Source organism: Chiloscyllium plagiosum, unplaced genomic scaffold, assembly GCF_037043375.1.
Source record: "Chiloscyllium plagiosum isolate Xiang-an unplaced genomic scaffold, Cpla_swu_hap1 HiC_scaffold_21, whole genome shotgun sequence".
NCBI lineage: Eukaryota > Metazoa > Chordata > Chondrichthyes > Orectolobiformes > Hemiscylliidae > Chiloscyllium > Chiloscyllium plagiosum.
The window spans coordinates 62870131-62883199 of NW_028270159.1; the positions used below are offsets into that span (position 1 = coordinate 62870131).

Here is a 13069-nt window from a genome sequence, read left to right on the forward strand (position 1 = left end):
GGCTGGGTTTCAACCAGAGGAGGGCGGGAGGAGTTACCGAGAGAGACAGAGAGGAGTTACCGAGAGAGAGAGAGAGAGAGAGAGTTACAGAGGGAGAGGGAGGAGAGGAGTTACTGAGGGACAGAGAAAGAGAGGAGTTAGTGAGAGAGAGGAGTTACAGAGGGACAGAGAGAGGAGGAAAGAGAGAGAGGAGTTACTGAGGGAGAGGGATGAGTTAGTGGAGGAGAGGGATTACAAAGGGAGAGGGGTTATAGAGGGAGAGGGGTTACAAAGGGGTCACAGAGAGAGGGAGAGGTGTTAAAGTGAGAGAGGAATTCCAGAGGGAGAGCAGTTCCGGGGGAGAGGGAGTGAAAGTCGGAGTCATTCGTTGAATCTTGGGAAAAGGAAAGACAAGGAGAGGGGACTGGCTGCTGCGACCTCTCCAGCAAATTGCAGTCACTCCTTCCCCACGGCCTGGTGGAGGCAGTGCTGCCCAGCACAGAGAGCATCCAATCTGCATTTGCCTATCGCCTATAGGCTGAGGACACTGCCCTCTGGAAAGTGCTATGCCCAAGCTGAGCCAGGGTTGTACCCGCTGGTTGTGCCTCAGATCAGCGCTGTGTGTGCTCAGTGTGGTCTTGTTGTGCCAATGGCTTCTGGTCCATAGAGGAGGGGGCCGGCTGACCCTCAGGCTGGTGAAACCAGGCGCCAGTCCAATGCAGGAACACCTTCTGCTGGTCGAGGAGAACTCCACCTGCTGGCAGATCATCCAGGGGGACAGGCAGGAGGTGGAAAGGGCCCTCCTCAACTCCATTACTGTCTCCCTCAAGCATCAAGCCGTCACTGAGGGAGATTATCTGAACATGACCCGAAATTGCAGATCGTTTGTGAGGGCCCGCAAGTATATCACTGCCCCCCTGAGCCCTGAGGAGGAACACTTCCCCTTGGCTTACTCCATGGTCATCCACCAGAGCATTGAGATGTTCGAGAGGCTTCTGCGGAGCATTTACGCCCCACAGAATGTCTACTGTATCCACGTGGACCGCAAATCCCCGAGTCAATTTCATGCCGCCGTTTGGGCCATCGCTTCGTGTTTTCACAATGTCTTTGTCGCAGCCAAGCTGGAGTGGGTCACCTATGCTGGCTGGAGCAGAGTTCAGGCGGATCTCAACTGCATGAAGGAGCTGCTGGAGAGCCCTGTCCCCTGGAGGTACTTCATCAATGTGTGTGGCCAAGACTTCCCCCTGAAGACCAACCGGGAGATAGTCCGCAGCCTCAGAGCTCTGAACGGCTCCAACGTGATTGAGTCGGATCCTGCACCAGGGTTCAAAAAGGTAACCGCTTTCCTGTCTGCTGGACCTCTCTTCATCCAAGTGTTTTCCATCCTCCCTCCCTCCCTCCATCATCTCTCTCTCTCTCCCCTCCAGTCCTTCACTCCTGCCTGTACAAAGAGAGACAGGGTTGTTAAAACAGTTCAATTGCATGGAGGGAGGTTCAGAATGTACAAAGGAATATAGAGGAGTTGGAGAGTTGAGCTGAAAACAGAGTAGAAGAGCAATTGACGTTTCAGGTCGGAAACTTTCATCAGAACCCGGGGAGAGGAAGGGTCTGCAGAATAAATGGGGGTGTGGGGCTGGGGAAAGGTGGGTGGGATGGCGATTGGTGGATGCAGGGGGGAGGTGGCTGTGATTGGACAGTGGGTGGGGTGGAGCAGATGGGTGGAAAGGAAGATGGTCAGGTGAAAGGGATGGGGTAGAAAGAGAGGGCTGGGCCTGGGATAGGGATAAGGAGGGATATAGACTGATTAGGAGAGTATACAGGAATGTAGGTAGGTTAAGAGTGTAGGAGAAAGTGAGGACTACAGATGCTGGAGATCAGAGACAAGAGTGTGGCACTGGAAAAGCACAGCGGGTCAGGCAATATCTGAAGAGCAGAAGAATCAATGTTTCAGACATAAGCCCTTCATCAGGAATGAGGCTTGTGGACCAGGGGGTTGAGAAATAAGTGGGATGGGTGTGGGGCTGGGGATGGAAGGTAGCTGGGAATGTGATAGATAGATGAAGGTATGCGGGGGGGGGGGGGGGGGGAAGAGGTTGTGGAAGGTGGAGTGGACAGGTGGGAAGGAAGATGGACTGGTCAGGAGGGTGGTGCTGAGTTGGAGGCTTGGGACTGCGATAAGTTGGGGTGGGGAAATGAGGAAACTACTGAAATCGACATTGATCCACCTGGTTGCAGGGTTCCAAGGTGGAATATGCAGGTGTCAGCTGGTAAGGGTTTGGTGATTGAGGAGGCCCAGAATCTGCATGCCCTTGGTGGGAGGGGGAGTTATAGTGTTCAGCCACGGGGCAATGGGGTTGGTTGGTGGGTGTGGGTGTGCCAGAGATGTTCTCTGAAACAATCCACAAGTCAGAGTTCTGTCTCCCCGATGTAGAGGAGACCACAATCGGGTGCAATGGATGCAGTAGATGACATTGGTGGAGGTACAAGTATATTTCTGTCAGATGTGGAAGGATCCTTTGGAGCCTTGGACGGAGGTGAGGGGGAGGTGTGGGTGCAGGTTTTGCACTTCTTTCAGAGGCCAGGGAAGGTGCCAGGAGGGGAGGGTGCGTTTTTAGGGGGTGTGAATATGACAAGGGAGTTGCAGAGGGAATGGTCTCTGAAATGCAGATGGAGTGCAGAGGGAAATATGTCCCTAATGGTGCAGTCTGTTTGTAAGTGGCAGAAGTGGTGGAGGATAATGCAATGTATCCAGATGTTGGTGGGGTAGAAGGTGAGGACCAAGGGGTTCTGTCCCTGTTGCGTTGGGAGGGGTGTGGTTCAAGGGTGAAGGTACAGGAAATGGAGCAGATGCACTGGAGGTCATTGTCAACCATGTGGGAGAGGAAATTGTAGTTTTTGAGGTAGGACGCCATCTGGGATGTTCTGTGGTGGAATTGGTCCTCCTGGGAACAGATGCAGCAGAGGCAGAGAAATTGGGAATAAGGGATAGGGTGGGAGGAGGTGTATTTCAGGTAGCTATGGGAGTTGGTGGGTTTGTAGTAGATGTCCGCGGTTAGTCGGTTGCCAGAGATGGAGAGGTCCAGGAAGGGGAAGGAAGTGTCCGAGATTGTCTGGGTAAATTTGAGGTCAGGTTGGAAGGTGTTGATAGAATTAATGAACTTTTCAACCACCTCATGCAAATACGAGGTAGTGCCAATCCAGTCATCAATGTAGTGGAGGAAAAGGTGGAGAATGGTGCCGATGGATGTAGAGGCAGGCATAGTTGGGGCCCATGCGGGTGCCCATGGATACCCCTTAAAAGTTAAGAGTGAACAGAAGAATGTAAGTTTCGTTCAGAGCATGTAAAGGATTGTTCTTAGGTTGATAGTGAAATAGTCTCACAAACTTGATTGAGTTTTTTGAAGAAGTAACAAAGAGGATTGATGAGGGCAGAGCAGTCTGTACATTTTTCTCTCGTTTAAAATAATTACATTGACAGCAAGTTTCACCTGAAGAAGGGCATGTGCCCGAAACGTCGAATCTTCTGTTCCCTAGATGCTGCCTGACCTGCTGTGCTGTTCCAGCAATAAAGTTTCAGCAAGTTTCACCTGCCTTTTTCCTGGGAATGAAGGGTTTATCTTATGAAGGAAGGTTGAACAAATTGGCTTTTACACATTTAAGTTTGGAAATCTGAGAGATCTTTTTGAAATGTATAAATTTCTCTGAGGGGACATGATAAGGTGGTTGATGGGACATTGCTTTCTCTTGTAGGTTTGACAAGATGTTTTGTAGAATAAGATATCGTCAGAGTCCTACAGCACCGAAACATACCCTTTCGTCCAACTCATCCATGCCAACCAGGTATCCTAATTGGAACTAGTCCCATTATCCTGTGTTTGGTCCATATCCCTCTAAACTTGTCCTATTTATGTCGTCTGTTAAATCTTGTGATTGTACCCACTACAACAATTCTTTTTGGCAACTTGCTCCGTATTTGCACCACCCTCAGGTCTCACCTTAAACTATGCCCTCTGGGTTTGGACTCCCCCATCCTGGGGCTATTCACTTTTATTGATTTCCCCCACAATTTTATAAACCTCTATATGGTCACCCTTCACCCTCCAATACTCCAGTGAGAAAAGTCCTAGCCAATCTAGCCTCTCCTTATAACTAAAATCCTGCAGTCCAGGCAACATCTTTGTAAATCTATTCTGCAGTTTAACAACACCCTTCCAACAGCAGGGCGATCATAAATTTACCCAGTACTCCAAAAGTGACCTCACCAATGCCTTGCAGAATTATTTTCCCCTGAGAGGGCTGTTGCACTGTGTAAATCTCTTCTGTACAAAGTTGTGAAGGCTGAGTTGATGAAGTTATGAAAGGGTGAGCAAGGTGACATTTTTTTAAAAAAAGATAAGGACCCCGGGGCAACCGATAGAAATGTGGAATTGAAATTTCAACCAGAAGAGCAGTGATCTTCTTGAATGGTGGAGCAGACTTGAAGGGACGAATGGCTGACTTTTGCTATGATATTGGTGGAGACAGGTTATGCCTTAGTTCATGTAAAGAGTAGAGAGTTTTCTGACCTCTCAGCTAAGGAAAGGGCTTTGGTGTCCCTCCTGATAACATGAACCTTGAAGTTAATCTCCCTCTGCGTCAGTCACAGAATTAAAGAATTCTTGCGGAAGGATGCCCTTCAGCCCATCATGTCTGTAATTATTCCACATCTCGTACCAATCTCCTGCATTTCCACACTCAACTCTGGCAACATCCTTGTAAATCTTTTCTGAACCTTTGCAAGTTTCACAACATCCTTCCTATAGCAGGAAGACCAGAATTGCATGCTGTATTCCAGAAATTGCCAAACCAATGTCCTGTTCCGCCACAGCATGACCTCCCAACTCCTACACACAATGCACTGACCAATAATGGCAAGCGTAGCAAACGCCTTCTTCACTACCCTGTCTATCTGCGACTCCATTTTCAAGAAACTATGAATCTGCATTCCAAGATCTCTTGTTTCATCATCACTCCCCAGACTTTACCATGAAGTGTATTATTCCTGCCCTGATTTGCCTTTCCAAAATGGCCTCACATTTATCGACATTAAACTCCATCTGACACTCCTCGGCCTATTAGCCCATCTGATCAAGATCCCGTTGTACTCTGAGGTTGAGTTGAAATATTACTCTGGATGTAGGTTTGCTCGTTGAGCTGTAAGGTTCATTTTCAAATGTTTTGTCACCATACTAGGCAACATCTTCAGTGAACCTTCCAGCTCAGCGAGCAAACCTACATCTAGAACCTCAACCTGAGCTACAAACCTTCTCAAACCTTGCTGATATATTACTGTCATGTATAATTGAGTTACAGTAAAAATGTTGTCTTATGTGCTTTACAGACAGATATTGATAGGTTAAGTTGGCAAAAATGTTGGCAAATGGAGTGCAATGTGGGAAAATGTGAAGTTGTTCATTTGGAAGGGAAATCAAAAGAATAGAATATTATTTAAATGGAGAAAGCTTCAGAAAGCTACAACACAAAGGGACTTGGGGGAACTAGTGAATGAAACATGGAAAGCTTGCACACGGGGGCAGCAGGTAATCGGGAAGACTAATGGAATATTGGATGAAAACAGAAATTTCTGGAGAGACTCAGCAGGTCGGGTAGCATTCGTGGAGAGAAAACAGAGTCAATGTTTTGAGTCTGGTGACCTTTCTTCAGAACTGAAGTGGAATGTTTGCCCTTATTTGAAGGGGGGTTGGAGTATAAAAGTCAGGAGGTCTTACTGCAACTGTGCAAGGTGCTTGTGAGAGCACATCCGGAGTACTGTGAGCACTTCTGGTCACCTTATTTATGAATACATGTTGTTTCATTGGAGGAAGTTAAGAGAATGTTCAGTGGGATGGCCCCCACTATGGAGGGATTGTCTTAAAAACAAAGGGCTAAACAGGATTCTACTCACTGGAGTTTAGAAGAATGAGAGGTAACCTCATTGAAATGGACAGGATTAAGGGGCTTGACTGGGTAAATGCTGAAAGGATGTTTCTCCTCATGGGAGAGTCCAGGACCAGGGGGGTATTGTCTCAGAATAAAGAGGCACCAGTTTAGGACAGAGATGAGGTGGAATTTCTTCTCTCAGAAGGTTGTGAATCTTTGGAATTCCTTGCCACAGAGAGCTGTCCTTGTATATATTTAAGGCTCAGATGGATAGATTCTTGTTCAGTTGGGGAATTAAGCGTTACCGGGATAGGGCAAGAACATGGACTTGAGGAATGTTGAATCAGCCACGATCCTAGTGAAGCTGGCTTGAGGGACCAAATGGCCGACTCCTGTCCCGACTTGTTAATGGTCTTACATTTACTGATGAAACTGTTCAAAGATGTTATCGCACAACTCTGGAGCAGAAGCGACTTGAACCTGTGTCTCCAAGGCTCACACCGCATGGATCCTAGTTTACTTTATATCATGCACTTGTCATTCATGCTGGTATTATGGCTGCAATTCGCACCAACCTGCCTTAGATCAAAGTAATGAAGCGAAGCCAGTGCAGGTTTTCAAAAAGTAAGTCTCCAACCTCGTATCATGCATTGATGTGAGAATTTGAATGCAGAGAATGTTGTCTGAATTGGATTCAATGAAGTGTTTCACTAGGCACTAGATAAAAATGGCTGGACAACAAAATTGACAATACAAGCCCTGATTCATGGATCTTGTTTTGGACGAGAGGTTGGTAGGTTGGTAGATGGGAATGATCCACACAGCTGGGACATATAAACATCAAGACCCGGAGCAGGAGAAGATGATTTGGCCCTCCATGAGGCCCACCATACTATATGATCATGGCTAACCCTCTATCTCAATGCCATACTACCACTTTCTCCCCATGCCTTTGATGCTTTTGAAACCTAAATATTTGTTAATCGCATTCTTGGATATATTCAATGACTCAGATTCCACAGCGTTCTGTGGTACAGAATTCCATAACTTCACTATCCTGTAAGTTAAATGTTTCCGCATCTCAGCCCTAAATAGACCACTGCTTTTATTCAATATGTCAGTGATATCAATCTTGGAGTATGTGGCAAAATGCCCATATTCGGGGCAATGATAAACCTGGAGGATTGGCAAATGGTGAGGATGATGTGAATTGTCCAGAGTCACCACAATGAACAGACAGCATCCAGTCAGAGGGGAATACAGAAGAGTGTAAGGTGATATGTTTTGGGAGAAGGATGTGGAGAGGTAATAGAAATGTAATGGCACAATCGTAAAGAGTGCGAAGGATTAGAGGGATCTGGCGATAAACATTCATCAACATTAGAAGGTGGGGGAGGCCATAAGAGGGTAGAAAAGCAGAAGGCTTCATAAATAGAGGCATTGATGCCAATAAATGGTTGAGTTATGCTGCATGTCGAATTGGTTTAGCCCCAGTTGGATTGTTGTGGTCATTTCTGGTGACTAAAACGATGTGAGGGCCCTCAGGACAGGGAGGAGATTTCGCAGAATGGTGCCAGGGTTTAAGTTGGATGGCTCAGTTGGAAAGGTCAACGATGCTCCCATTGGAACAAAGGAGATTGGGGTGAGGTTTATTCAATGGGTACAGGGTGAGCACTCGCTAATGAAGACAAGGAAATATACTTCACTGTTCACCGATTGTACAAGTGCAATGGAATGCAGATGTAAGATTTTGGGTTAAAGGCCTGGTAGGGAGATCTGAGGAATTGAAACGCAAATGAAGCCTAAACTACATTTGTATGAGATGATGGCAAGTTCCGATGTAAGTTGAATGAAAAAAAAAGATCTGCTCCCATACATACAAGGAACAAGAGTAGACCATTGGCCCATTTGATCCTGTTCCACCATCCACATTCCTGCATACCATCGATAATCTATCCTTTCCTTGGTAACCAAGGATCCATATCTGAAAATGTGTTGCTGGAAAAGCGCAGCAGGTCAGGCAGCATCCAAGAACAGGAGAATCGATGTTTCGATGTTCCTGAAGAAGGACTCATGCCCGAAACGTCGATTCTCCTGTTCCTTGGATGCTGCCTGACCTGCTGCGCTTTTCCAGCAACACATTTTCAGCTCTGATCTCCAGCATCTGCAGTCCTCACTTTCTCCTCAAGGATCCATATCTCCCATGCATGATGCCACAAGGACCGAGGATAAAAGATATCTTTTGACACAATGTAAATAAAGTGTCTTGTGTCTTGTGGAAGGGGTGGCACGGTGGCTCAGTGGTTAGCACTGTTGCCTCACAGTGCCAAAGACCTGGGTTCGATTCCAGACTTGGGTGACTGTCTGTGTGGAGTTTGCACATTCTCCCCATGTCTGCGTGGGTTTCCTCCGGGTGCTCTGTTTTCCTGTCACAATCCACAAAGATGTGCAGGCCAGGTAGATTTGTCGTGCTAAATTGCCCATAGTGTTCGGGTGCATTAGTCAGGGGTAAATATCGGGTAGGGTAATGGGTGTGGATGGGTTGCTCTTCAGAGGATTGGTGTGGACTTGTTGGGCCAAATGGGCTGTTTCCATACTGTAGAGAATCTAATGTGTGGTGTCCTTCACTCTGAGGGAGGAGCTTTGGATTCAAGTCCTACTCCAGGAGCTGATGGCCATAGGAAGGTGTCTTCATTGCTATTGTGAGACACTCAAGGGTATGGGCCAAGTGCTGCAAAATAGGATGAGAATAGCTCGGAGCTTGTCTTTTTGACCAGTGCAGACACGATGGGCTGAAGGGCAACTTATTATTTTGGTGCTCTAAACCTCAATAACCAGAGAGCATGGAGTCATAGCATCATACAGTATGGAACAGACCCTTCAGTTCAACCTGTCTGCGCTGACCAGTCATCCCAATCTGACCTAGTCCCATTTGCCAGCCTTTGGCACATATCTCTCTCACCTATTCCTATTATTGTTCACATCTAGACGCCCTTTAAATATTGTCATTGTACCAGCCGCCTCCACCACCTCTTGGTAGCTCATTCCAGGCACACATCACCCACTGCGTGAAAACGTAACCCCTCAGGTCTTTCCCCTCTCACCTTAAACCTATGCTTCTAGTTTTGGACTCCCCCATCCTTGGGAAAAGACCTTTGGCTATACAGCCGACGTGGAAGGAATCAAAATGGGGCAAGAACAGAAAAGGAGGTCAGCTAAACAATTCTGAGCAGCAACAGAAAAGTGCAGCCAAGCATGTATGCAAGCTAGCTAGCTTACTGAAACTGGCTCCCGTTAAGTGAGAAGGCAGGAAGACCGAAACAACACTCAACAGATGTTGTAGAAGTCTAAGGTCAATGATCTAATGCTAACCGTCATATACCTAGATCAAGATCTGATTGATCAGTTGTGTTGCTAAGGCTTGAAATCAAAATGTAATTCGTGAAAAGGGAACGCTGATTTGTGTGTAAAAGTGTGATTGCAACTGCCTGTTTCAGACTCTCCAGGCAAGGATGGGCTTTGACCCGGCTGGTTGAGTCTTCTTGCATGTATGTGATAAAGGAAGCTGTGTGAAGTGTACTATCATCCGGCTGATCATTTCAACATCTATCCATGCTCCTCCAGATTTTATGAACTTCTGTAAGGATACCCCTCAGCATCCGACACTCCAGGGAAAACAGCCCCAGTCTATTCAACCTCTTACTGTAGCTCAAACCCTCCAATCTCAGCTACATCCTGGTAAATCATTTCTGCACCCTCTCAAGTTTAACAACATCCTTTCTTTCGAAGGGCGACCAGAAGTGTATGCAGTATTTTAAAATTGGCCTCACCAATGTCCTCTACAGACAATAGATCACACTTGTTAATGGCAAAGGCATATCAGAGATAGTCAAAGATACTCCTACTTATAGACAATAGGTGCAGGAGTAGGCCATTCGGCCCTTCGAGCCAGCACCACCATTCATTATGATCATGGCTAATCATCCACAATCAGTATCCTGTTCCTGCCTTATCCCCATAACCCTTGATTCCACTATCTTTCAGAGCTCTATCCATCTCTGTTACAGCTGCAACATTTCATCCCAACTCCTATACTCAATGCACTGACCAATGAAGGTAAAGGTATCAAATACCTACTTCACCACCCTGTCTATCTGCAATGCAACTTTAAAAGAACTATATCCCTGCACACCATGTTCTTCTCTCTAAGGCAAAAGCTCTGTGTTCAAGTTCCATTCCAGGAGTTGATGACCACAGGAAAGTGTCTCCATTGCACTGGTGAGGCATGAAAGACAATGTTCCCAGTGCTGGAAAATGAGACTGGAGTAGCAAGGAGCCTGTTTTGCCAGCGCAGACACGATGGGCTAAAGGATTTATTTTTCTGGTGCTCTCAACCTTTATGACCAGAGGGCACAACTTGAAGTATATTTTTGGAGCCAGATGCACTGGGTGTGTTTGAGGATGAGTTTTATGTTTGCTCAGCGAATGAGCATTGGGAGATGGTTTAGGAGGCAGGGATATGGGGAAATAGGCAGGTGACTGGCAATAGGCAATAGGAGTGAGAAAGGCCTGAGGGGCTGAATGGCCTTGTTCTCCACTGTAAGGTGAGTAACTGAGAGAAGGAGTGTGCATGGATCTTGCTGGAGCTGGGGGCGAGGAGAGTGCAGAGGAGTTGGGGAGGGAAGAAGCCATAGGCAAAGTTGAAAAGCTATCATTTCTACTTTCTCGTCTCTCTCACTCTCTCTTGTGCTTGCCTTTTAGAAACGTTGGCAATACCACCATGATACCCTCGACCAAGTCGTCTGGACGGCGCAACTGAAAGACCAGCCGAACATCAGCACCTCCATCTTCGTGGGCAGCGCCTACTTCATGGCCTCCAGAGAGTTTGTCGGCCATGTGTTTGACAGTGCCGAGATCCAGGCCTTCCTCAAGTGGTCAGAGGACACCTACAGCCCGGACGAGCATGTGTGGGCTACCCTGCACAGAATGCCCAATGTACCCGGCTCCATCCCATACACCCAAGGAGCCACCAGGACACTTGGCCGGGCAGTAAAGTGGTCCTTTGAGGCTGGTGACGTTGCGAGGGGTGCCCTATACCCTCCCTGCACGGGAAGGTATCGCCACTTGGTTTGTGTGTATGGGGCAGGAGATCTACAGTGGGTGGTCTGTCAGAGATGTTTTTTTGCAAATAAGTTTGACCCCAACATGGACAACACTGCAGTACAGTGCATGGAGGAATATCTCCGAAACAGGACACTTGGTAAAACTGGGGCTGGGTTGGAGGTTGGGACAGATTAAACCTCAGTGATGGTGGTAGGGGTGGTGGGTGAGACATCAGAAACACTGAGAGACTGGGCACTGTGAAACTGGGCACTGTGAGACTGTATACTATAACACTGGCTGCTGTGGAGGCCAGGCACAGTGAGACTGCATGCTGTAACATGGCCACTGTAACACTAGACAGTGTGAGGCTGGGCACTGTTGTGTTGGGCACTGTGGAGATTGGATACCTTAATATTATCCACTGTAACACTGGGCACTGTGAGACTTCGCACTGTTACATTAGTTACTGTGAGAGTCAAAATGTGTGGTGCTGGAAAATCACGGCAGGTCAGGCAGCATCCGAGGAGCAGGAGAACCGATGTTTCAGGTATAAGCCCTTCATCAGGAATGTGGAGGACTAAGGGGGTTGAGAGATAAATAGAGTGAGGGTGGGGCTTTTGGGGAAGGTAGCTGAAAAGGTGCTCGGTAAATCCAGCTGGGGGGGTGATTGTGATTGGTCGGTGGGGAAGGTCGAACATATAGTTAGGAAGGAAGATGGTCAGGTCAAGAGGGGAGAGCCGACTTGGAGGGTTGGATTTGGGATGAGGTGGGGGCAGAGGAGAGATTTGGAAACTAATAATGTCAATGTTGATGCCATGTGGTTGAGGGTCCCAAGGCAGAAGATGAGGTGTTCTTCCTCCAGTCATCAGATAGCTTGGATTTGGTGGTGCAGGAAGTGTCATTGTGGAGTGGGAGGGGGAGTTGAAGTGGTTGGCCACAGGTCGATGGGGTTATTCACAGGGACACATCCACCAATAATACTCAACACTGCATGAGTGGGCACTGCATTACTGGAACACTGCACGAGTGGACACTGCATTACTGGAACACTGCACGAGTGGGCACTGCATTACTGGAACACTGCATTACTGGAACACTGCACTAGTGGGCACTGCATTACTGGAACAGTGCATTACTGGAACACTGCACTAGTGGGCACTACATTTCTGGAACAGTGCATTACTGGAACACTGCACTAGTGGGCACTACATTTCTGGAACACTGCACGAGTGAGCACTGCATTACTGGAAAACTGCACGAGTGGACACTGCATTACTGGAACACTGCACGAGTGGGCACTGAACAGCTGGACACTGTAAGATCAGTGTTGTGACCATCACTATTTTTTTATTTTTCTCATTTTGGTTAGGAACTGTGAGTCCAAATTGAGAATTGAAGTTTGAACAGTGGCTAGTTCTTCTTTAAAAAAAAACTGGAGAGACAAAAGACTGATGTTTGCTGTTAGGATCTGGCCAGGAAAGATAATGCAGGTGAATTACTGTTCTCTGAACACAGCAGACGTTTCAGCACCGAGATGTAGTTCTGCTCAGGTACTGACAGCTGGATGGATATTGAATGGGTCAGTCAGTAAGAGGAATGCTGCCGGGCAGGTAACCACAGAGAATGGTGAGAAAGAAAGCAAAAACCATGAGTGACCTCGCTCTGACTGGATTTTGGGCTTGGAGGAAGTGCTTCTTTGGAAGTTGCTGGACTGGTCTGGTCTTCTTTTTGGTTTGACTTTGTCTAGTTATTTCCCCAGTCGTTAACTTGTTAAAAGGTCTGAGATAAGAATGTGAGTCTTCGGGAATGAGTATTAGTCTCCACAGGTCTGCAGAATTTGTTCGCATTGACTGGTGACTTTAAGTTCAAACATGGTGTATAGTTCTTGTGCCTGTAATACAACCCAGCATCAAAGGATTTCATGATGGCCTACTATTTATCATTGAAACTGTTATCAACTGGCAAATTAAAATTTTAAACAAGTTTATCTCTTAATTGTCTGCTGGTGTGCGAATTGGAGGGGTGCGTGGGTTCATGATCATCTGTGTTCTGCTAAAGTGACATAATC

The 13069-nt window shown here is 47.1% G+C and overlaps 1 protein-coding gene across 1 annotated transcript; it reads left to right on the top strand.

Annotated features, from left to right (window-relative positions):
- Positions 1–529: 529 nt before the first annotated feature.
- LOC148146284 (beta-1,3-galactosyl-O-glycosyl-glycoprotein beta-1,6-N-acetylglucosaminyltransferase 3-like) lies at positions 530–11617 on the top strand. Its single transcript, XM_087998611.1, has 2 exons — positions 530–1313; positions 10660–11617. The coding sequence occupies exons 1-2, from the start codon at positions 546–548 to the stop codon at positions 11194–11196; spliced, it is 1305 nt and encodes a 434-aa protein (XP_087854737.1). The 5' UTR covers positions 530–545; the 3' UTR covers positions 11197–11617.
- The last annotated feature ends 1452 nt before the right edge of the window (positions 11618–13069 follow it).